We start from the raw sequence: 27,435 nt of genomic DNA, 5'->3' as shown, positions 1-27,435 counted from the left end.
TTAACAAAAGCACCTTTTTCTCCGAGACGAGATTCTGAATAAACAATTATATCATCTCCCATAAAAGTTACTCTGAAATTACCAATTCTATGAATGATGCTGCCATCAAGCTCTGTGTCGGCATATAAGCCAAACACCTCATCTTTGTTGTCTTTAGGTGTGGTTAAATATTTTTGAGCAAGAAGACCCAATTCAATAGGATCCTGAGTAGCTTCAATTCTTCGAGGAGCAACAGGACTAGGTGTATGAATACTGGAAAGTGGGGTGAATGGATAATCTAATATGTTCCTTGCAGCTACAGGCACAAGCTCTGTGATCAAATCTTGATTTTGCTCTGTAACAGTTTTGATATTCTTACCTAAATTATTAATAGCATCAATTACAGGCTGTTCTGTTTGCTTGTGTTTTTCATAAATTCCACGGTTCTCTGATTTCCATCCCTTAAATCTTTTTACAAGATAATCTCTTAACTTAAGATCATCAATGACTGGTCGTTTCATGGTTGTTTATTTATGTCTCAACGTCTAGAAAATCGTTGATTTTATTTCTGTATTTTCCAGTATTAGGTGTTCTTGTCATATCAATTGTGACAAACCCATAACTGTCCTGGCTCCAGCACTTGCTGCAAAACTTGGAAAAATCATTGTAGCTCAAGTCCCCACCTACATATTCATCATGTATGTGTTTGAGGTTGGTATGGTCTTGATGAAACACACATATAAAATTGCTGTTGTCTCGGATCAGCTGCTTCGGTATTTTAGAAAAAGTCTGTGCCAGGTAGAAGCAATCAATGTTTTTGTGCCGGCCCTGTGTAAAGAAATTTCTAACCTTGTTTTGATTATCCAGTATAATGTCATCAAACACAACAACAGAATTATCGAGACATTCATCAAGTGGCTTAACATCTGGTTCAAAAGTGGCTATATCCAATCCATCATATAGCTTCATCAGCTGCTGATATTTTAATTGTTCCAAGCTCTTAGAGAAGACATACAAGTGCCTGTTTTTCCAGTCTAACCAGTTGGGTGCTAATAAAAAATTATCAACCATCAGTGTAGTTTTACCACAAGCAGATGGCCCAACAATAAGACACCTAATATTTTCAGGCAGCAAGTTGCCATTTCTTTTATTCTGCTGTTCAGGTTCTGGCAGCCTTTTTATAACATCCCAGGTGCTCATATTATCACTTTGTCTGCATCGATCCAGCTGTTTTCCGGATGACCCAGCCATTTGACAAATAACTTGTTGCCTTTTCTGCGGATGATTTTTTCTATGAGATATGTGTCAGGCTGTTTAGTTTTGCTGAGCTCTTGTTCATAGAACCTGCCTTTGAGAATTTCTCCTCGGTGATCTTTTATTATATATGTGTTAAGGGTCCCGGGTTTAACTTGAACTACTGTAAATAATTCGGTGCTCCAGTTTCTCGTAAAGCCTCTCTTGAATAAGTGCTTATATTTGCTGATTCTTACTTGTTCGCCCACCCTGTATTTGGCCTTTCTTGTTGTTGGCTGGTATCTAGGATAATAAACAGTCCTGATCAATTTTTGCTCATCAGATGAAGTTACTTCAGAGGGTTTCATGTTGATTGTGGAATGGACCGAGTTGTTATATTTATGTAGAAGTTCTGGAAGAATATTAATCCATTTATAATTACCTTGAAGGGTAAATTGTTTATACATAAGATTTTTTAAGGTTCTGTTGAATCTCTCTACAATCGAGGCTTTGAGATCACTGTAACTCGAGTAATGTTTTATTGCCTGGCTTTTAATAAATTGTTGGAACACAGAATTATAAAATTCTTTGCCATTATCTGTTTGCAAATAGCGGGGTGATCTTCCTGAATGATTGATGATTGTCCTGAGGGCTTCTGTAACACATTTTCCAGTCTTGGATTTGAGTGGCAGAGCCCAGGCAAATTTTGAAAATGTGTCTATTACAGTGAGTAGATACTTGTAGCCCTTGTTGATTTTGTCTAAGTTTTTCAACTGCCCACTTGACAACTCAATCAAGTCGCTCTGCCATAAATCATCTATACCCTTTGTGACTACTGGGAGTCTCTTAAAATTATGTCTGGCTTGTCTGTGTAATTCATCAACAATAATTTGTCTAGACATGATATGTAAACAAGAATATTGCAACTATGGGGTGTTCAGCAGCTGAGACTGCAGGATTTTCTAAATATAATTTGTCTCCTATTTGTATTTTAAATTCCAGAGATCCATCATCTTCAACATAGGCTGTTTCTAATGTATTGGGGTCTGTAAAATCCTCTAACTCTACACTGCTGATTTTTACTTTGTTCTCAGCATTTGTTATTGATAAGGTAGGGTAGTGGTGTGCCTGTGGTTGAAGCCAATATTTGATCTTGATTGGTCTCAGTGTGCCTCCAACAAAAAACTGGTAATAAAATTGTGCAGGGGACAGCATATATATTTTGCCACCTGGTGTAAATGGTGAATCATATTCTTTGTTGGGGATGCTGTACAATTCAAGAATTACTGTATGTTTTGGATTCTCGATTATGCCTGTTATTTCTTTTTCTGCTGTGAGCAATCTGCTTGTTACAGATTCAAGGTGCTCATTGATGGTCCTAACAACATCGTCATGGCCTGGCTTTATTTTTATGTCCACAGCAAGTCTCTTGTATTGTTGCACAATTTCTTGAAGCTGGGTAGCAAAAACAGACAGAGCATTTGCTTGATTGGATTCTATGGTTCCTAGTTGTTGCTTGATATTAGCTACAATTTGCTGTAAATTTTCAACAACTGCCAATTTTGAATTTTGAGCAGTAAGATCATGGACCTGTCTTCTGATATCCTCAAACAAGGCATGCAGTTCATTAATATGTTGATTTGTTGGTAGAGTGGCTACTGTCTGGGTAAGTTGTTTGATCTCTGCCTGGATATTCTTGATATCTTCTGATTTCAATATCCTATTCACTGCCCTTTTAATATTTTTAAGTTCCTGTGATGTGGGAAGATTTGATACAGTATTTTGCAAAAATTCAAGTGCCAATTTTACATTGTTTAATTCAGAAGCATCAGCCACATTTTGCATGGCATTTTGGAGCAGGGCTATATCTGCCTGAGAGGGTGTGGATTGTTGTAAAATTTCAAGCTTTGTTTGGATATCATCGATCAAGTGATGAAAATGAGATAGCTCAGATTCAGTGTTGAGGTTTTCAAGCTTTGTGATCTGTTGCTGGACACTGACAAGTGTGTCTACAATCCCAGGCAATCTGGATTCTAGTACATTTGCCAAATCACTTTGCACTGCTGCTATTGTACCCTCAAGATGGGTTATGGAACTTTGAATTTTTCCAAAATCTTCATATGTTTCAAGTTGCAGCTTGATGTTTGCAACACTCCGAGTTATTGCATTCAAAGCATCAGAAGATGGCAAGTTGTTCATAAAATTTTCAAGTGTCTCAATTTTTTCTTTAACCTCGGCTATGGTATTGTTCAGAGGATCCAGGTTAGGTATCTGGAGTGACTGAATCTGTTCTTTTAGAGTGGAAATCACTAGATCAAAATCTTCTTGTGATTTTATGCTTTTGACAATTGTTTGGAGCTGTGCCTGGACATTATTTATCTGTTCCTCCAATTGCTGTTTCAATTGCTCAGAGTTGGTGGCCTGGGTCTTAAATTTGGCTTGAAGAGCTGCTACAGCTTCTTCTAAACTTTGAAAATTATCCAATGTGGCCAAATCAGTATATTTCTGAAGCAACAATTTGAGTTCAGAATCAATTTTGAGAAGAGGGTCCATGCATTGTGATTGCAAATTTGTAATTTCTAATTGAAGACTGGCATTGAGTGTGGTCTGTAAAGCTTGCAAATCACTTCTTAATTTCTTGACTCTGACATCAAGCATCAGAATCTCATCACTGTGATCTTCATGTCTTGTATGGCCAAATATATCATTAGGCATTTTGTTTTACTGGTTATTTATTATAGAGTATCTGATTCTTAATTCTATAAAAAAGGGTATAAGCTTGTCATATGATCCCGGGACCTCAATATATAAGCAGTCACCAGCAGAAACAGTATAAACAGTGCCAGAAATCATGTTTGAGTGCTTAATTCTATAAATATTTCTCCCTACTGAAATCTTGACATCACCCTCAGGAGTTGTAATAAATTGCAATTGCCCACCTACAGGTAATTGGTAATGATTTAAATTATTGTTAAATATGTACAATATTTTACCTGTTTCATCATCATTATCTGTAAGTATGCTGTTCAGATGAATAATTAACAAGCCACTCAGTTTAGACATTACAGATTGTAAATCAGGAGAGGGTTGTGGTGTCGGCAGATCCATAATAGCCTGTTTTTTGAACCCAAATAAGTTCATAGGCATGTTTATTTATTTCAAATCATGCTCTGGAATTGGGCATTGTTTCCCACTTTTCAAATCACAATGCCCCCAAGGTAAAGTATGTATGTTACATGACAAAATGCATCTCTTATCATCATGTGGGTCCAGAGCCACTTTTGTTACAATATTGCTAGTCAGCAAGTGATTCTCACTCTGAATTCTATTTTCTGATGTTCTGATTGAACTCTGTGATTTGATGCAATTTTTATAATCTTCAAATTGGAGATCTTTTTCTACAGTCACTCTGCCAATGCCCTTGGCCTTTTTGGCAACAGCACCACTACATGTTTCAAAACTGTACATCTTGGCTCTTAACCCAGCAAATTCCACAATAACATCACCAAGTGTCTCATCTTTTAACTTGCCAGGCACCTTTTTGTTGTGGTGTTGAATTCTTGTATGTTCACTGGTATCAAAATATTGAAACAATTCAGGCTGTGACATATCTTGATAAACATCTTCTGTTTGAATTTCAAGAATAAAACTATCCGTGTCCATGTACAATAATTTTACACGATCACCATAAAAAGGTTTCAGCACATCATAATATAATATTAACATACGTAATTTGGACGATTCCAATATCACAGCCCCTTCATAAATAGGTTTATCAAATTTGATTTTTGTTTTCATCATGTTGAAAAGTGCCATGTGCTCATCATAAATTCTTCTGTAATTGAAGTTGGGCTTTGCAACCAATTTTTTGCTCAGGCTGGGGTCAGTAATTATTTTAACATCGGTATGTTTCCTGACATTTTCAATTGTTTTGCCATATACAGAATTCACCATCAATTTAAACAAGCCCTTATCAAATTCGCTTTTTGCAGATGTTCGAAGCTCCGTGTTTGTATCAATGTATGGTTTCAACCATCTTGAGTGCCTGAACCTCAAGACTTTGCCAACTTTGGTCACTTGGACACCATGTTTCATCAGGAACTGGAGGTTTTTGTAATATATGACATATCCCTGTTTCGGCTCCAGGGTCATCATGAGCTTCCTCTGTTTAGAGCCAGGTGAGCACTGAACCTCGGGAATTGGGGGCAGATCAGAAAATTTATTGTGCAAATCATCAGGAATTATCAGATCAGTCTCTAAGAACAGGCCATAGTCACTGTCATCAAAATTCTGAAGATCTTCAATATTGAAATCTTCAACCCACTCAAGCTCTGCATATGGCAATTTATCCATCATAGCGTGACCATAGAGGTTGTTTGCATCCGCATAAAGTAAATAATTTGATGGCCGTGCTGGATCATAATCAGGCATGTATTTGTTATTTGCTCTGGCATATCTCTGAGAACATTGCACCATCCCTCCTCTTATACATTCCTCTATAAACAGATACTTTTCTTGATCGTGGATCAGATCCAATTGCATTTTGGTATTGAAAAACGTTGCGGCCCATGCTAGGCCCGGGGCACTGTAAAAATACACTGGGTCCAGTCCATAATTTTGCATGGAAGATTTTCTGAATGCCTGCAATATATCAGCTAAGAGGGTCACATCAAGTTTCAAATAAGCCATGTGATAATCACCAAATGTCTTGCATTTTAAACTCTTCCACATCAACTGGGCATGGCGATAATCTTCATCAGTGATTCCAGATCCTCTGATTCTGCTGTAAAACGCTTCTTGTGGTGGCAGGGAACACTCATCAAATTTAGAAAAATCTGTAACATAGTCATATGGATATACACCCTTCCGCCTAATTAATTTCAGGTCCTGATTTGGAAACAATGCACGTGTGATTTTCAAGTCATCATCAGATAATTGAGTGGCCAGTGTAGCCAGGCTAGCAGGTAAAAATCTGTAAGAATCAAGAAATCTTATGTGAATAGGAACACCATCAACTTTAATTATCTTGCTAATAGATATATATTTCTCGTCATTTTCAGCTAAAATATTTAAATTCTGCTTGTCAAACCCCTCGTACCTGATCAGATGATGGAAATCATAATTGGATGCTCCATGGCAAAATATGGGGATAAATCTTGGTCTCTTGATCTTAATATTACAGCTACTACACAGGGCCATTAAGAATTTACCATCTGTATGAGAATGGTGATGAACCTTGATATTTGTATCTGAAAATTCAGAATCACATACCGGGCATTTTTCTGCATTGTTGAAATCCTCAATCTGTTTCTCTGTTAAAGGCAACATAGGCTTTGATATTAATAAGATGTTAGATGCTATGTCACGGCACACATTTTCTATTCTATGTGCAAATATTTTGATGGCATTTGGTCCCTTGTATGAATATTCTTTAATAACAACACCATCCCGTATAACCATAAAACAAAAGCTGGAAGGTTCATGTTGCTGGTATGGTGTACTTGAAGATTCTTCGGGATCTGGGCTACAGAATGCAATAGGTTTGAGGTTCGATTCGAAATCACAGACAATATATGCTGGGTGTTCCAACAAGGCCTCATACTTTTTGAATTTGCAATTTTCACTTGGATTGGGCATCACCATATGAACAGGTTTATGGTTCCCACAGTATTTCAGATGCTCATTTAGCTTGTTTTTAGCAATTTCTGCATTCACTTCCCGAACCCCCTTCACTATTTTTTGACCATCAAATACAGTTAAACATCTTCTGCACAACTTGAATATTGTATGAGTTTTGTCTAGTTGCGTTCTCACTAAAGCTTCAAGACTGTGTATCAGAGTATAATGGTTTGTATCATCTCCTTCAATTAAGAGCAGATCAATTGGAATAGCAGATTCATCATCAATTGTACTAATTCTGAGAGGTGCTATCGGGCAATTGCCAGTGGAACAAGTAAATACATTAATAGATAATTGCTTGCCATCGATGTGCCTGGCCCCTTTTTCAAATTTGTCAATATTCTGAACTGACATTGGATATTCCAAACCCTCCATTGCATCGTCAAAATCGTGCTCATGTTGTTTGTAATAAGTTATTCTCTGAGGATCCTTTGAAACTGGATACAAAGCAGCTAATATACACCACAAAAAGCATTTCTGGTCGGCGTTTTTTATATTGACCACGGCTCTTTTGTTTTTGATATTAGCAGGCAAAGGCACATAAGTAGATCCTTGTAATGGAGTGAATTCAGAAATATTAACATAGAGCTTGTGTGGAGAGCCACATAGGCTCCATCCGGACTCTTTTGCTGCAAATTCAGAGTGTTTGATGTTCAGTTGATTTATCAAATTGCCTATTATTGTGTCTAAATTTGCATTTGAATATACCGGTACAGTTTCTGTTATGTGGGGCTGTGTAAATTTTGTGCCATTTGGTTTCTTATATTGTACAAACAATTTGAGGGATAGCTTATAAGAGCCATTTTGTGCATTAAGAATTGCCTGCAGATCAGAATTTATACTGTTCAAGAAATTCTCAATGCCGCATCTTAGCTCTGATACAAACTGGTAATCCCTAAGTTGGGCATTAAAACTGCTACGGGTAGGTTCATGGCGTGGCTGTTTTGCTGCTCTGGCATTAACAGGTGCTTCGTGCCTTCTTTTCTGAGCAGATGTGGATGACTGTGCAGAGCAAGTATCTTTATGTGTATATGTAAAGTATTTCATGCTATATTTTCTATTGCATTTGGGGCAAATTTTTGTGGGAGTTTTGTATTTGTCCGGATTACAAATTTTTTGATGTCTGGCCCAATTAGAGCTGGATATATTTTTATTGCACTGATTACAATATTTTTGATTCGGCATTTTTGCTGTTGTTTATTATATACAATTTCCTGGGTTTCAATTCAAAACTTTATACTGAATAAAAAATATCAGTTGGGTTCAGCACTGTGATTTGTATGTGTATATGTATATATGTATATATACACTTAATATTTTTGGTTTTGGTATTTATATAAAATTTCCTGGGTTTTAAATCAAAACTTTATACTGGATCAGTTGAGTTCAACACTGTACTTTGTGTGTGTGTATGTGTGTACGTGTATTAATATTTTTTGGCTTTGGTATTTATATACAATTTCTTGGGGTTCAAATCAAAACTCTATGCTGGATAAAAATATCAGTTGGGTTCAGCACTGCAACAACACAACCTTACTCTTCAAAAGCTCTTACAATACTGGCTGATATGCAATGCAAAATCTCTTTATATACCCTAAGCACGGACCGCATTGAAACAATAAGCCAATCAGAATATAACACATAATCACATTATGTCATAAGCAACCAATCAGAAAACAACACATCTGAAACAATATGCCAATCAGAATATAACACATCATCAAATTATGTCATAAGCAACCAATCAGAAAACAACACATGTCTAATAATTTGTTGCACAGCATGATGCAATATAAATAAACCAGAAATAGGTCACAAGTGGGCCGGAAGTAGGCAAACCGGAAGTGGACCGGAAGTAGGCAAACCGGAAGTGGACCGGAAGTGGACCGGAAGTGGACCGGAAGTGGACCGGAAGTGGACCGGAAGTAGACCGGAAGTAGACCGGAAGTGGACCGGAAGTGGACCGGAAGTAGACCGGAAGTAGACCGGAAGTAGACCGGAAGTGAATATGCGTGGGTGGGTGTGGGTGGGTGTGGGTGGGTGTGGGTGGGTGTGGGTGTGTATGGGTGTGGGTAGCCTAGTTTTAAGTGTGGCCAAGAGGGGCATATTTTTGACAAGTTTATGGACAACAATCTCACAGAAGTGCCTTCTGTAAGTATAAACAAATCAATCTGAGGGGCACTTCTTTTCTGAAAAATTCTCTTCCTTTCTGAAAAATTCTCTTCCTTTCTGAAAAATTCCCGAGGGCATTTTTACAAAAATCTTGGATTAGGCAAGGGTTCCACACTTGAGCAAAAACTCATATGCTCATGTTAAGCAAGTTTTAAGTGTAGCAAAGCTGCTTGAGGGGATGCTCTTCCTTTCTCGTCCTGTCCGTATTGTATTTACTACTACTGTTGTGCTGTCCTGTGCTGCGTGTGGGTGTCGCAAAGTAAGAACAAATTGAAAAAACCCACGAACTCGTGGAAAATGCACCATTCTCTCGCCTTCTATATGAGGATAGACTTGAAATAAATTTTGCTGTAGTAATAGGTGTGTAAAAATACTCATCTGAAGAAACATTTTTTCAAAAAAGTAACTCAGAAATTCATACACAAGGAGAGAAGAATGGAGTTTACGTTCAAGTAATTGATTTAAGGTAAGAAGTTATTTGAAGTGCTCGGGTGCAAAACATAGTAAACACAACACGAATTCAATTTATCTACAGTATAGCTCTAACTAACTAACTAACTAACTCCCTAGCCTTCTTAAACCCGAAGGTTCATGGCTGCAGCAACACAGGCCTTCCATCTGTCCCTATCTTGATCAAGTTCTATATACTCTATTCCATCCCTACCGATTTCCTTTAGGTCCATCTCAACGTTGTCCCTCCATCTTCGTCTTGGTCTTCCTACAGGTCTCTTACCATCAGGTTTCCCAACAAGAATCCTGTAAACTCCTCTATCCTCTCCCATTCGTGCCACATGGCCTGCCCACCTAAGTCTTCTTGATTTATTCATTCTAATAATATCTGGACATGAATACAAATTATGTAGTTCTAAATTATGTAACCTTCTCCACTTACCTGTCTCCTCATCTCTTTTAGGTCCAAAGATTTTCCTATGGATCTTATTTTCAAATACTCTCAATTTATGTTTCTCTTTCAATGTAAGGGACCAAGTTTCACATCCATATAATACTACAGGCAAAATTCCTGTTTTGTATATTTTAACTTTTAGTTTCTTAGATATTAAACGAGAAGACAAAAGTTTATTAAGAGAGAAGTAACATGCATTTCCTGAATTAAGCCTACTTTTTATTTATTTATATTGGAAACAATAGGCCTTTATACAGGGTGGCTCAATAAGTCAGTTAACACCCCCAGTACAAGGCCACTGCGGCATGGAACGTGAAAATGGCGATGACCAATCGTTGCCTGGCCAGGAGGGAACCACATTGACGTCACCCGCATGGTCGGCAGCCATCTTGATGTCCGCCATCTTGAATTCAACTTCAGAAATTTAAATGGGAAGGGGGTCGTGCGACATATCAAAATGGGCTAGAATTTCACCAGGAAAACATCTGTGACATTTGTTTTTACCTAACTTTAAATTTCCGCATGGGAGAGTGACATGTCATTTCCTTTTTGCTTAAATGTTTATTGTTCAAATAATCGTTAATATGTGATAATGTGGTAGTTATTGTTAGACCAATCACTGAAAATGTCCGGATATTGACTTACCGGTATGTACATATCTTGTAGTATTGGTTGGCATGGGAATTACGATTGTGTTTTGTCTTTACGTAAAAGTTTAAAAGAGTGATGATGTGAATTGATCGTGTCAAGAGTAGCATATTTCCTTTTTCACTGATCTGAACGAAAATGCCACTAACACGTGAGGAACGGATTGCCATCATATTGATGTCAGGGGAGGGAAGTACGCGTGACATTGCCGCAGACTTCAATAACCGCAATCCTGCAAGACAACCGGTGTCACATGTGGCCGTCAGCCAGTTGCTGGCTAAGTTTCAAGATACTGGATCTGTGGACGACAAGCCGCGACATGGACGTCCGAAAACAGCCACGGATGAGGGTACTGCTGTAGCGGTGTTGGCATCATTTGCAAAGTCCCCAACCCGTTTCACACGGAGACTGGCGCTGGAAAGCGGTGTCAGCAGGGGTTCAATTCAAAGGATTGTACGTGACCACCACTGGCATCCGTATAAGATACAGCTGCAGCAGCACCTTAGTGAGGACGATCCAGACAGGCGTTTGCAGTTTTGTGAGTGGGCTATAGCACAACTGCAACGTGACCCTGCCGTCGGTAGCAAGATTCTGTTCAGTGATGAGGCTAATTTTTACGTGTCGGGAGAGGTGAATAAGCAAAATCTGCGGTACTGGTTACCCGAAAATCCACATTGGACAGATCCCAGCAAGGTGACGGGAGGCGGGAAGCTAATGGTGTGGTGTGGTACTTGGGGTTCCCGACTTGTTGGTCCATTTTTCGTTAAGGGCAACTTAAATGCAGAGGGCTACTTGCTTCTGCTACGGGAGCAGATCTTACCATCCTTACTGTCCGAGGATGGGAGCTATCCTGAATGGTTCCAGCAAGATGGTGCTCCACCGCACTATGGGATGATAGTCCGTCAGTAGCTGGATCAACAATTCCCTCACTACTGGATTGATCGCCGAGGGACTGTGGAATGGCCTGCACGCTCACCTGACCTGACACCATTGGACTTTTACCTCTGGGGACACCTGAAAGCCATGGTGTATGCTACGAAAATCAGGGATCTGGCCCACTTGCGCACTGTCATTGTGGATGCCTGTACTGCAATAACTCCTGAGGTTCTTCAGAATGTGGTAAGGTCATGGGAGAGACGATTACACGTGTGTGTTGCGCAAGAGGGACGTCATATTGAACATGTGTTATAACTTTGTGGTATTGTTAACTCAGCAACAATTAAAGTTAGGTGAAAACAAATGTCACAGTTGTTTTCCTGGTGAAATTCTAGCCCATTTTGATATGTCGCACGACCCCCTTCCCATTTAAATTTCTGAAGTTGAATTCAAGATGGCGGACATCAAGATGGCTGCCGACCATGCGGGTGACGTCAATATGGTTCCCTCTTAGCCAGGCAACGGTTGGTCATCGCCATTTTCACGTTCCATGCCGCAGTGGCTTTGTACTGGGGGTGTTAAGTGACTTATTGAGCCACCCTGTACATATAAGACTTTTTATAAGTAAACCTGAAATAGTTTATGTCCATTGCTTGCTATTGTTGTTTTAATGATGAGAGACCCCGTTGGACAACTTCCTTTTTTAAATTCAGACATTACTATATGGGAAGATGGTCTTAGACTCAGCATACGCCACTGAGATCTACATAATTAGGCCTAAAATTACACTAAATGTACTCAAAGTTATTAATGAGGTCCGGAACACACCCAAGACACGCCCCTGTTTAGTACTCATTATCGAAAAGTTCCTGATTCTAAGAAATTGGAATCAGGAACACTAAAATCAGGGAACGGCTACAAGTAGAATAAATTGAAGAGACAATAGAGAGAAGAACACTGTGCTGGTCTGGCCATGTCATGAGAATGGGAGAAGAAAGGAAACGAAAACAAGTAATGGAAGCGTGACCAGAAGGAAGGAGAGGAAGAGGAAGACCTCGGATAGAATGGGAAGTAATGGAAGCAAGACCAGAAGGAAAGAGAGGAAGAGGAAGACATCGGATAGAATGGGAAGTAATGGAAGCAAGACCCGAAGGAAGGAGAGGAAGAGGAAGACCTCGGATAGAATGGGAAGTAATGGAAGCGAAACCAGAAGAAAGGAGAGGAAGAAGAATACCTCGGATAGAATGGGAAATAATGGAAGCGAGACTAGAAGGAAGGAGAGGAAGGAAGACCTCGGATAGAATGGGAAGTAATGGAAGCGAGACCAGAAGGAAGGAGAGGAAAGAAGACCTCGGATAGAATGGGAAGTAATGGAAGCAAGACCAGAAGAAAAGAGAGGAAGAGGAAGACCTCGGATAGAATGGGAAATAATGGAAGCGAGACCAGAAGCAAGGAGAGGAAGACCTCGGATAGAATGGGAAGTAATGGAAGCGAGACCAGAAGGAAGGAGAGGAAGGAAGACCTCGGATAGAATGGGAAGTAATGGAAACAAGACCAGAAGGAAAGAGAGGAAGAGGAAGACCTCGGATAGAATGGGAAGTAATGGAAGCGAGGCCAGAAGGAAGGAGAGGAAGAGGAAGACCTCGGATAGAATGGGAATTAATAGAAGCTAAACCAGAAGGAAGGAGAGGAAGAGGAAGACCTCGGATAGAATGGGAAGTAATGGAAGCTAAACCAGAAGGAAGAAGAGGAAGAGGATGACCTCGGATAGAATGGAAAGTAATGGAAGCGAAACCAGAAGGAAGAAGAGGAAAAGGAAGACCTCGGATAAAATAGGAAGTAATGGAAGCGAGACCCGAAGGAAGGAGAGGAAGAAGAAAACCTCGGATAGAATGGGAACAATACCTGTCAGAGATGGTTACTAAAAGAGGGAAGACACTAATGGAAATTAAGATAATGGCACAAGATAGGAAGAGTTTAGCAGATGGCTGAAGTACCACGACGCCTAACAGCACGAAGGGGAAGAAGAAGTAAGTAAGTAAGTATCAAAAAGTTTTCAAGACAGTAAGATGGACTGTAGTTTTTGTTTCCCCAACTGAACTTTCATCAAGGCCATCAAATCAGTTGGTGTTTTTACACTATAGCTATATCAATGTACCAATATTTTGAATCACATAGAATTATCACATCAAATGCGAAAAAATGATCAAAATGAACTACATTCCTTTGATAATACATATTACTATGGAAGTACACTACACTCATTGAATCCATTAAAAGTTCTCTCTGAAAAACCAGCGTGGGAAAATATGGAATACAAATACAGTAAAACCTCGTTAATCCGGACTCATGGGGGATAAATTGACCGATTTAACGAAAGTCAGATTAACTGAAATAACCTAAAAGAACAGTAGAAAGTACATTAAATCTCCGTTTATATCAACAAAACACGTTTATTATGGTGTATTTAAAGGGCATATGCCTAAATACACTATACAGTACAGTACAAAGTCTGCGGGAAACAGAATTTAATCAGTGGTTGACTGCCTTTTCTTTGGGAAGTTCTCTTGACTTCCAGCCACATTCAAAACCTTGCATTCTGCTTTTTTTGTCCTTCCTGTCCGGATTAAGCCAAGTCTGGCTTATCGGGGTCCGGATTAACGAGATTTTACTGTAGTAAGAAATTTTTAAGGTCATTTTTTTCATTACTGATTTCAATAACAAAACATTTTATTAATTTTATGATAATTACATTTTGAGACAGCAACAGCAGTATTTATAATGTTTGGCTGGACCCTTGACCGATGCCAACCAAGCCGTTTTCAAAAAAACACTATGATATTCCATTTCTGATAAAACTACATATCATACGCGTAAATTCCCTTCCAAAGAATTCCTGTGAATCTTCAAATAGGATTACGTAGCGACGAAATAATTATTACCATCTATATAACAGCGAAAGAAACCACACAAAAATTCACGTGAATCATCTTGAAGAAATTCCAAGTAGATGTAATTTTCTAGAATTTGGAATATCATAGAGGTTTTGGAATGGAGAGGATATGTCGAAAACCTGTTCGCTGGCGTTGGCCAAAGGTACAGCTCCATTTTCAGGCAACGACCTTCATACAAAAACTGCTAAGGATAGCCTTGACTGCTTGACTGCAAATACTTTGCACATTTATCGAATGCAACACACATCCGTTAATTAAAATCATGTATGAATTTAGGGGTTATCATCACGGACAGAATGATATTTAAATCAGCAACAGACATATCAGACCTTATAAAAGGAAGCAGTTATTACTTTGGCCATACTGAGGATTTGATTGGAAGTTCAACAATGGCGTTTTTAAACTTCTGCTTTGTTTTCATTGTTGCCTTCTTCCTGATGAAGGATGGGAATTGCTTGCAACGCAACGAGCGACAAATCGACAAAAACCCAGAAGATGAAGATGTAGAATGTCCGGATGTTGATCAGGAAGGAGATGTTGACTTTCAAAAGGTAAGCAGCAGTTGGAATGATTTACAAGGGAATCAGAATAAATTTGTGAATAGATAGAATGGTGTGGGGTAAGATTGCGCGGCAGGTAAAATTTCGCAGCGCAGATATCCGTGTTCCATTGAATGTTAGGCTGGCAACAATTAGTCAGTCTGATAGATGTTATGGTGGAATGTAATCAGATATTGTTAAAGGAATTTGAACAAAGAACGTTGAGGTTTCGCTCATCCTATATTATTCCTAACGTAATATTTTGATTCTTCTCAAACTGTGTTTCATAACAAGAAATGAACTTCAGTAAATCACTGACTTCATGTTTTGAGTAAGGCACTTGTGATGTGTGTCGTACTGCATTAGAGTTTCAAATTATTTTCCATAAAAGACTGCACCTGTTGATAACAATAAAGGTAAAAGTTTACATCTCACAATGGGACAAAAGTTCGCAGAAAGAACAGTGCAAACCGTACCTGTATCTGTGCACAAAATTTTCAGAATCACCATCCGTAAATATAATTACAATGATTGATTGATTTTGATGTTATGGGTATATCACACATATGCTACTTTTATCCGTCACACAATGATGTTTAACTAAAACGAAATTAAGGGCAGCCCTTTAAGGGGAAACTAAAGGCAATTTTGCAGTAACGTTTCGATAACAGATGGCAGCACCGTTTGAGATGGCAACCGAGTGCCATGTTGCCAGATCTACGCATGAATCAACGGTAGGTACTATTTGTCTGGGTCTTCCTGCGTGGCCGTGCGGTTTAACGCGCTGTGCTTTGGCTCCGACTGCTGGACGGCATGGGTTCAGTCTCTGGGTTCTCTGTCTGTGTATAGGACCAGCGGCAACCCACCATCGTCAGGAAACTGGGGAGCTACGACTGAGTAGCGTAACCCGGTCTGAGAAATCTGCTATAAAGGTTGAGGGTTCGACGTGCTGACCCCCACGTCACCCCATTACTGGTTGAAGATCTCCACACCTCTAGGTAATATTTGGGAGGAAGACTGGCAGTCGGGAGATATGCCAAGGCCCTTACGGACTGTAGAGGCACAGGTTATGATATGTAAATACAATTTCTAAAACAAGTTCATTCATAATCATTACTTAACAAGAAGTAAGTATGCTGTTTGCGCTCATTACCTATTACTAGCTGAGGTTGTAAAGGGCTTAACCCCCCAGTTAACCACGTTGCTGTTATATTTTTGTTTTAAAGCTAGTAGCTTTTCTTTATGGGTAATTTGATGTTATCTATTATGCAAATAATTATAACAAGCTTGTAAATCAGTTCATCTACGCGACTGATCGTTCTGTATCCCACCCTTCTGACGACCTGTTTTCCTCCCCAGTTGGATGAGGAAGGGCAAGGGAGCCGAAGACAATGTGGGCGTGTGGCTATTAAGAAAAAGAACGCCGCCTGCTTAGTTACACCGTTCCAAACAGCGTTGGCGGGAAAACACTGATTGTTCCTTCCTGATTTCGGCGCCGCGATTGGCAGAGGCAGAGCTGCTACATGTAGGGAAATTTCACTTGGTGTAGGGAAATCCAGGTCCAATTTTAGGTAACAGGGATATTTTATGAAAAATATAGAAATTTTGTTTTACTAGCATATATCTGCGTTGGTGTTTTCTTTCCAAGAATATCTAATTATTACAGATGGGGCGTATAATAAATACACACAATAAATAAGAATTGTTGCGGAATGCGAGGTCAAATTTTCAGAATACGTCACTGGGATATGAATGCAGACGCCAGAGTCTCGTTGGCCTACAAGAAGCAGTTTCCGGGGTTACCAATTCAAGGCATAGGACCTGGAGCTAATCTTGATTTCATGATTTGTCATAGAAAGATGCTCCATTGAGACTCCTATCATAGATTCTTGTCCGGTAACCAGACATACTATAGCCAACATAGTCAGCTTTTACCACCCTAGTTGATGCCCGAAAAATTCAGATGTCGACGTTAGGTTCATGCACTACCATTGTTTTCTTGTTCCGTGATTGGCCCCAAGGTTCCATCTCTCTATAACCAAACTTTCATGAATTAATTGAGTAACAGTGTTAAGCCTTGTTTCCATATTAATAAAACGTTAAAATGCTGATGGTGGATGCACATAGTGGTTCGGATTCCACTTTAAACTGTAGGTCCTGTCCCGATTAGCCATACTGTGCATAAAGTGGACTTAAAACACCAAATCAATCAATCAAAAATCAATTAAAATGCTAACGAAGGCAAACTTTTATAGTATAAAAAATATACATAAAAACGTAAGGTTTCCACCCTCTAACAGAGTCTTCTTCAGACGAATATTGCCAGTAAATTGATGTGAGATACAACACAACCATCATCTTATATATACACTCCAAGAACAGGGTACATACACAAAAGAGCACGAAGGCACCAGTCCTTATATTAGGACATTTCCTGTCAGGAATTCCTGAGTGTGGAATGCACAGTAAGGCTAATCGGGTCTGGAGCAACAGTTTAAAGTGGGATCCAAACCACTTGTGCTTCCACCAGGTATCGAACCTGGGACCCCTTGATTACAAGGCGACGACGCTACCACTGCGCCATCGGGGAGGCCCACCTGGTGAGAGTCTGTGCCTTATTAATTCCTCCACTTCTGGACAAGTTCCTTATCTCCTGGACTCCTTCCCTCCTCTTTTGTTTCTTCGTTTTTTCCTTCTTCTTTCCTATTTCCTTTCTCTCATCCTTTCCACTCTTTCTAGCATTCCTTTCCATTCTTTGTTAATTTTCAGCTTCCCATTCCAGTTCATTATTTCTTCTTCTCCTTTTTCTCTATTTCCTTGACCTCTTTCCACTTCCTCACTATCCTCCTAGACTTCCGTTTCTTTTGTGTGCTTGAATATAGCATACTTCTCCCACTTTAATCTTACATCATACTTATTATGCTTCAACCTGTCTTTTGTTTCCCCTGTGTACACAGTCTCACATTTCTTGCACTGAACCTCATATATTATCCCCTCCTCTTCCTCCTCTGATTTTTTCCCTCATCTTGTTTGCTAGGCCGTAGTATTTTAAACAATTAATTGAGGACTTAACAATTCTGTTTTAATGCTTTTAATATTATATTTTTTGTTATTCATATAAAACGGATCTAGTCTGTATTTTGGATTAAACATACATCACAAGGGCTAGGATTTTCATGACTTAGCATAACTTTCTCGTAAGGATGATGTCTTCCTAAATATATAAAAATTCATATTATGAAGAAACTAATTAAATTAAGATGCTTTTAAGGGTATATTTAGGCATATTTGGTCATTTCTACGTGATAGAGCATATTTTGATAGATATTCGGTCATATTCAGCATATTTTCGCTTTTTCAACGAATATGGAGCCATTTTAGAAGTTGATTCGTTCATTTTCCCATTTTCACTCAAGTTGTTCATTCTATTATAATGAAACGCGCCAGTTTATTTCCTGAATAATTGAGAAAAACTCTTCTCCTACAATGGAATGAAATAAGAAAATGGATATTGGCCCAATATAACTCCGAGTAACTGCAATGCAGTGTACAAAATTGACTTTTCCCTTTACCACAAAACTTCTTAGTGCAATTGTTTCGCCACAAGCAGGTAGCTACTGGACTTCAGAAAAAAAATGAAAATTTACAGAATATATTCATTGTACATTACAACTCAGGGCTCATAAACTGAACTAAAAATAATACTCAAAAATATCTCAGTATATATTAAATATTGATGTTTGAAACAGTTCAGTTGTAAGGGCATATTTTTAAAATTATAGTGCATATTTTTTTAAAATTTTACGTCATAAGTGTATATTTTATTTTGCATATTTTGGTGATTTTATTTCATAAAGATGCTAGCCTTATACATTACTGTTGTATTGTTTAATAATTGTCTTTGGCAGCTTAAAGGATCCTGGATATCAATGTACAAACCCTTTGTCGACGTTACCTGCTATGGAATTAACGTTCGTAAGTACAATCAGACTACAGTACATGCAACTGAAATAACATTTCTGGATGATGGTACAAGCGAAAGATTCGAAGACTACTGTCACATAACAAGTTCGGGATTATGTACAACATACACAGATAATGATGTAGGTAAGTAGATATAAAATAATGTTATGTACAAACAAATCTTTGGGTGTGTGTGAAATGATCTTCGGTTCATCCAGGTAGATGAGAGAGAGACTGAGAGAGAGAGAGAGAGAGAGATGATATATTTTCATTGTGTTGTTTTCTTGTTACTTTCCAATGTTTCTGAAACTAAAAATTACTGGCGTATATATCGTATCATTCTAAAGAATGATGGGATCAGAACCATTCACTTTGCAATTAATTGCTGGGTGATGTAAGTTATTCATCATTCATGCTCTGATGAGAGCACTGGTCACTGGCATGACGAGTTAACGCTTGGCAATACGAAAGGTACAAATAAGATTTAGGAACTTAACAACTAGAAAAGGCAACGGTCACTCGTTGGGTTTTCTGAACCTTTGAACCTGAATCATGGCTGGGTGTTAGGATAGTTACCTGTCTATCTGATGAATGAAGATAATTACGATGAATAGAAATATACTAAGTCCTCTGTTGGCTTCTCTATCGGTTGACCAGAGCGTCGTCTCACTTCTGCTCCACTGCTCTCCTAACCTCTTCTCCCTTCTCAATTCCAATCCAAAGTCAGTCACCTCTCAGCTTGTCCCACCTCTATATCCCTAGGCCATCGAGCTCTTCCTCCATGCCGAATCGTGTTTTTAATTGCCACTATGCAAACCGCCGACTCCATAGGCAGAAGAAACTACCTTTTTCCTGAATAGCTCAGGAGGTTTGCATAGCACAACACTGTACATTGTTTACATGCCTCAGAGGCTGAGACAACTGAGAAAAACAAGTGAATGCCCTGGTCAACATGAAGCATTCAGAGAGGCTTTTTATAAAATAAACATATAATCTTAGGGATTGATACGATATCTCGAGAACTACCATAAATATCTTAAAACTCAAATAAATCGAAAGAATTTATTAGTTCATTCATCAGTTATTGAATTAACTGAAATTTGGATACATACCTTGCATTTGTATACCATACCAAATACACTGTATTTGCACAGATAAAGGTTCGCCGAAATGAATCGTAAATAAGTCGCTGTCGGGCACACACAGGATATTTCATGGCTGTAATAACGGCATGCTTAAATATGTGGTACTCTATTATCTGTGACATCCATGTTATCACTTTGCATTGTTTCCAGAATACATGTATACTGGCGGATTTGAGTTGAGACGGTTCTTTAAATTTACAATTGAACATAAGTATCGAGTGCTCAGGAGTTTAACAAGAGTAGCTAGTATATTTAGTAATCAATTCTGCATTTTATTCTCTTTCCGTGTACATGATTTATTTATTAAGCGAGAGATTGGCTTAAAACAATGCAGTGGGCATCCGATGAAAGATGGCGCACGTAATGGCATTCGCATTACCAGATCGGACATGTCTGAAAATGATATCCTTCACCATGACAATGTTCGGCCCCATACGATCAATTTGACAGCAACAACTCTAGCTGAAATACACTGCAAGGTTTTGCCCCATGCCTTTACAATCCTGACGTAGCCCTCAGTTATTATCACATTAAAGAGTATTTAAGAGGGAGGACATTGAAGAAGGACAAAATATGTATTGCGTTGGTTACACCAAAGGAAGCAGAGCACTGCCACAACGATGACAGAGGGACGCTCAGGGGAGATACTTTGAAAAACTGACCTAGTTTGGTGCTTGTAGGACTTTCCATGTTTTCCCTAGAAATCAAAGTCTAGGAACCTTTAAGGAGCCTTGTATAGGGTCCGCTAACTAAACCATATGGTTTATAATTACAATTGAAAATATAAAACTTTTCATGCAACGAAGTCAATTTAATATACCGGGTGTTCCGTTCATATCTCCCTAATTTCAATCAATCGTAGAAAAGAAAGTATGAATGATAGAGCAATGACATTTCAGAGAATTGAAGAAAAACTCATAAATTTTATTTTCCACACACTAATACACGTACACATGTGCCCCATTGGTAGCACGAACAATATCCACTCTGTATTCAACTTCTTGCCATGTTCTCTCCAGCATGTCCTCTGTTACTGTTCCAATCGTATCACGTATCCGGGTTCGTAACTCTGGGAAGTTATTCACTGGAGTCGAAAAGACACGATCCTTGACGTAACCCCAGAGGAAGAAGTCCAGCGGAGTGAGGTCAGGTGAACGTGGCGGCCAACGTATCGGCCCATCTCGTCCAATCCAGCGATTAGAAAATGTCGAATTGAGGGACCTCCTAACATCCAGACTCCAGTGTGGGGGAGCCCCATCTTGTTGGAAGATACTGTCCGGTTGTAGAGCAACTACCTGGGGTACACAAACTGCTCCAACATGTCCAAGTACACAGGGCCTATTACTGTATCTTCATTGAAAACAAAAGGACCGATGATCCTGTCCTTCATTAGATAACACCAAACATTCAATTTTGGGCTATCGCGGACATGTTCTCTGTACACATGAGGGTTTTCAGATCCCCAGATCCGTACGTTATGCCGGTTGACAATCCCCGACACGTGAAACGTTTCTTCGTCTGAAAACAGGACGTTGTCAAGGAAGTGAGTATTCATGTCGATACGCTGCAGCATTTCTATACCAAATTCTTTGCGACGCGGCTTATCATCTGGCTTCAATTGTTGCACAATCTGCACTTTATACGGATACAACCGAAACCGCTTGTGCATAATTCGATGCATTGTTGTTGGAGGCACATTCAATTGCCTAGATGTCTGGCGGATGGATTTACTCGGGCTTCTCTGAAACCCCGCTCGAATTTCTTCAACCTTTTCGACTGACACACGACGGCGAGCTCCACCAGATTGTTTTAGGACACTGTCGGTTGTTAGAAACTTACTAAACAACAGCCTAATTGATTTAGCATCAGGTGCAACCCCTCCGTACACTCGTCTAAAATTTCGTTGCGTTGCAATCACAGATTTTGTCTCAGCATACCACACCACTGCCTGCGCGCGTTGTTGAACAATCACCATTTTTATTTATGCGACCGTCGCGCTGCGTAGTGAGCAAACGGACAACTTCAAGTCATGAAAACAAAACTTGAAGATCTGGCCTTTCATTAGGTGTTACAGTTATTTCACAATTCATCGTACTTTGTTCACAGTAATTAATTAAAATGAGGGAGATTTGAACGGAACACTCTGTATGTTGTACAACATCTCAAAGCATTTTAGGAAAATTGCATAAGTGACAGTTTCATGCAGTTTCTTGACAACGTCAGCTCACTTTTTGAATGACTCCTCAAAACAGAGACCATAACTCGTTGGATGTTCTGGGAGGACGAACCTTAAGATTTCCACCAAGTGTTCTCATTGCTGATGCCGCTTCCTTGAAGTTCCTTACCAACAGCAAAATGGTATTCCGACTGGGAACATGCAGGTTACGGTGAATATCGTTACCTCGAGCAACTTACGTTCAGTGTTGATCTAAAAACCGTTAGATTCAGTTGCTGCTCCCCACAGGTGTGCTTCAATAAATGAACTGTCTTCGTCAAGAAATTGCATGAAACTACCACTCATTCTATTTTCCTTAAATAATAATAATAATAATAATAATAATTGTTTATTTTAAAGTACTGAGAACAGTTTAAAAAACATATACATAACTATGTCACAAAGAGTAATACAAAAGGATCAACTCATAATGGTTCTTACAATAAACCTCATCTTATGCAAAGATACTATTTTAAGAGAAAGCATAGTTAAATCATCGATTAATATTTTTATAAATTCACCATCTTTCTTCAATTTTACTGATAACAATGATTTTTTTTTTGTTTTTATTTTGGAACGTTATATGCTATTGAATTTATAAAGTGTTCATTTCACTACCAATCCTATTTGACAAAATGTTTTGTATCAATAAATTAATTTTGTATTTCCTTCTTGAACTCAAGGTTGGTAAATTAAGTATCTCCAACCACTCCATATAATTTAGTGATATGTAACTTTTCTTCATTTTCATACAAAGTAACCTAAGAATTAATTTCTGAATTGATTCGATTTTCTCGGTGTGACTATTTTGTTGCTACTTTCCATAATTCACTTCCATATTCCACTAATGGACGGGCCAAAACTATAAATAGGAATCTAAGAGTTTCCATTCTATTAAAGAAAGTTCAATTCAAAATATGAAACCTGAAAACTTTTTAACTTTTTTACAAACTTCAATTATATGTTCATCAATTAGCAATCTAAAATCAATAATTATGACCAAAATTCTTATGACTAGAACAAATAGAAACCTTATAGGATTTCATAACATATTGAGAAACAATACAATTGTTTTTCTCGAACATCTCAATAGTTTGCATTTTGCTAAATTAATTTGCATACCATTTAAGTCACACCACTTTACTACTTTATTAAGATCATCCTCTAAATGCTTTGAGATGTAGTACAACATGTATTAAATTGACTTCATTGTACGAAAGGGTTTTGTTTTAATTTGTAATTAAAAACAGCCAAGATTGGTTGCTGAACTCTGCATATCTTTCGCTCTGTAAAAAAACATAAGTGGCGGTAACACCTTTTGATCTTTCTGCACGTTATTTTTCATTTTGCTAGTCATTTATGCATGATTTCTTTCTTTCAACAGAGTATGTGTGGAAGCTCGTAGCGATAAAACCTGGTAGATACTACATAGCAGTCGTTTGCTGGGAAGAACCAGACGAGACATTATATAGCAGCACTGGCGAAGTAATGCGCCATGTTGGAGTGACATTGGACGAGGATGAAAAAGAAGATATTAAAAATACTTTATCGAACTTGCAGATGTTTAACTGGGAGCCGTTTTCTGAGGGTGATTGCAAGGAAGTACGCGCAGCTCAAATATGATCCTTAAAAAGTGCGTAAATCAGCACTGTTAACACTAAAACCATCATTTATGCCAAACTTTATACATATTTGAAAAAATATCTAGAATGGTTTTCAAATCAACTTACAGAAATATTGAACTATATTTTATTTTATGTACACCTTCTTTAATTTGACTGAATAAAACATTGAAACGCGACTATCTCTCTTGTATCACTATTAATGTTTTATAAATCTTAGTGTCCAAAAACTAAATGGTTGGCTTAATACAATTTACATTAAAGTTAAGTGAGCAGTACAAAAATTAGATCTGGTGTTTAACTTTACATTAATTCAATCCGGTAGTTGATCATTATCAATAAAACGCATGTTTAAAACGTTTGAAATTTATGAATGCTGAATAACATAGCAGAAAGAATAATTATAATGTACTAATTGTATTTTAAAATAGAACAAAATAGCATTTTTATGTTATGCTGAGCGAGTCTCGGCCTAAGGTTGCTCTACCATCTAAGTCAGGACAAAATAGTACAAAGGATTACATGTAGAAAGCATTAAATGAAATATAAGATATTAAAAATACTTTATCGAATTTGCCGATGTTTAACTGGGAGCCGTTGTCTGAGGATACTTGCAAGGAATTTTCCATCCCTACCGATTTCCTTTAGGTCTATGTCAACATTATCCCTCCATCTTCGTCTTGGTCTTCCTACAGGTCTCTTACCATCAGGTTTCCCAACAAAAATCCTGTAAACTCTTATTTCCTCTCCCATTCCTGCCACATGGCCTGTCCACCTAAGCCTACTTGATTTAATTATTCTAATAATATCTGGACGTGAATACAAATTATGTACTTCTAAATTAGGTAACCGTCTCCACTCACCTGTTTTCTCATCCCATTTAGGACCAAATATTTTCCTGAGGATCTTATTTTCAAATACTCTCAATTTATGTTCCTCTTTCAATCTAAGGGACCAAGTTTCGCATCCATATAATATTACAGGCAAAATTATTGTTATGTATATTTTAACTTTTAGTTTCTTAGATATTAAACGAGAAGACAAAATTTATGAAGAGGACAGTAACATGCATTTCCTGAATTAAGCCTGCTTTTTATTTCCTCTTTATTATCATTTTCATTTATTAGTATAACTCCTAAGTACTTGAATTTGTAAACGAGTTGTTATCAATAATTAGATTTTGATTATTACCTAACACTTGATTTCGGTCTGTAAGCATATATGTATTTAGTTTTCAATTTGCTAACTTGCAAAATATCTCTTTTTAGCATTATTCTTAATTGTATTTACATCATCTACATATGCTAACAGCTGAGTCACATCTTTTAATTTAGACTAATTGAGACTAAATTTTAATTTTTAATTGAGTCTGCCAAACGTTATACATATTTGAAAAATTATCTAGGAATTTATGAACTGTATTTTATTTTATGTACACCTTTTTAAATTTAACGGAATAAAACATTGAAACTTTACTATCTCAATTGTATTACTGTTAATGTTTACAAATCTCAGTGTACAAAAAATTTCACGGTTGTCTAATACAACGTACAAAGAGTTAAAAATTATCATGTTACCACAGTAGTGGCGCCTATTGGCTGCGGTTTCCGGACCGGATGTCGGCTAGGTGCCTTACACAACATGACGGGTTTGTTTGGTCTCAATGTGACGTCGCACTAATATGATACTTTGCAACATTCATTAGCTAGTGTCTCCAGCAGTCTTGCTACCTCGCTTTGCTCCAATGTTGAGCGTTCCTGGATACACTCAGGGACAGAACACTACAGGACGCTGTGAGACCGCAAACGTATTTGTCCAATTTGCATCGTATATTACTGTAAAGTCTTTGAAAATTTTGCATTATTGACTTCAATAACAACATACGTATTTTATTAATTTTATTATAATTACAAGTGAGATTGGTACCGAAGAATTTAGGGTTCGGCCGAACCTTGTATACTCTTGTGTTGTATATAGGGATGGAATTCTGTTTATGCGAAGCAGATGTCTTGATCATCACTAGAGATCGGATTTGAAAGGAAATTCCTTTTTTAATTTTCAACATGGATCATTAAATAAATAACAATAATGTTCTTAATTATCTTCCACCAACAAGATTACATGGTTTTGACTTCCCAATTTTTCCCCTTTTTCAGCCCACATTACCTTTTCCTTCCTATATTAAAAACATTGTCCTTTCTGATCCCTTAATTGATTATTTTTTCAGACTACATTCCTTCTTTAACCTTTTTAGAAGAAAACATCTTCCTTCGTCCCTATATTGACAAGATATCAAACATTTTGTACACCCAACGGCGAAAAAAACAGTACGCGAATTGTCCACCACCATTTTAATTCGGTCTGAATTACACAATGTGATGGCAATGAAATGAAATAAAGATGTCAATAAGCAGAGAACAATGCCTGCTTCGAACCAACATAGTTTCATTCCTTAAGACAACACAGGTCGTAGAATAAAAAAAGTAATGAAAATAGCTGTGGACAATTTGCTTACCAATATTTTAGCCGTTGACTGTACGACTGTATTCTCCCTAGACAAAACTTTCAGCCTAGAATTACACTAAATATACTTACAGTGTTTAGGGAGGTTCGGATACACCATAGAAAATCCCATGCTTTATACTCATTATTGCAAAATTTGCAAAACTGTGATATGGACTGTAGTTTTTTCCCTGGCTGAACTTTCATCAAAACTCTTGCCCTCAAGTCAGTGGGTGTTTACGATATAAATCAATGTTAATTTATTTTATCACACAGAGTTAACACACCAAATTGATATAAAATGATCAAAATGAACTACATTTATGTCGTAATTTATATTACTATAGAAGTTCACTACAATCATCGAATCCATTAAAAGATTTTCTCTAAAACACACTTGCTTGTGGAAGTATATTTAGTACAAATGATAGCAATCCTTGAATTTCGTACCTATTCATTATTGACTTCAAAAATGTTACCTTTTATTAATTTCATGATAATTATCAGCAGTCAGCCGATGCCAGCCAGCCAAGACGTTTCCAACATTTTGTCTCCTTTCGAGAAAAACACTATGATATTGACTACATATTATAAAACCCCTTCCAAAGAATCAGCGTGTATCTTCAAATAGGATTACGTAGCCACGAACCAATTATTAACATCTTAACAACAGTGAAAGCAACTACATGAAGATTCACCTGAATGCTCCAAGTAGATGTATTATTTTTAGTATCATAGAGGTTATTCGATAGAAGAGTAAAATTACGAGAATCGTTTTGCCTGCGTCGTCCAATGGTCCAGCCAAGCTTCAAGGATGAGAGCCTCCATTTTCAGAAAATGGCCTTCATACAAAATCGGTTGGGATAGCCTTGACTACAAATGCTTTACACATTTATCCAAAGCAACACACATCCGTCAATTAAAATCATGTGTCCATGTACAGGTTATCGTCACGAACAGAATGATATTTAAATCAGCACCAGCCATATCACACCTTATAAAAG

The 27,435-nt window shown here is 37.9% G+C and overlaps 1 protein-coding gene across 1 annotated transcript; it reads left to right on the top strand.

Moving 5' to 3' along the window:
- Positions 1-14,795: 14,795 nt before the first annotated feature.
- LOC145980785 (uncharacterized) lies at positions 14,796-23,982 on the top strand. Its single transcript, XM_083113867.1, has 3 exons — positions 14,796-14,996; positions 18,893-19,091; positions 23,692-23,982. Exons 1-3 carry the CDS (start codon positions 14,835-14,837, stop codon positions 23,928-23,930), a joined length of 600 nt encoding a protein of 199 aa, XP_082969993.1. The 5' UTR covers positions 14,796-14,834; the 3' UTR covers positions 23,931-23,982.
- Positions 23,983-27,435: the final 3,453 nt, after the last annotated feature.

The sequence above is a fragment of the Lepisma saccharinum genome, chromosome 28, assembly GCF_977018435.1.
Source record: "Lepisma saccharinum chromosome 28, izLepSacc3.1, whole genome shotgun sequence".
Taxonomy (NCBI): Eukaryota; Metazoa; Arthropoda; class Insecta; order Zygentoma; family Lepismatidae; genus Lepisma; species Lepisma saccharinum.
This window is presented reverse-complemented; position numbering and strand designations above follow the sequence as displayed.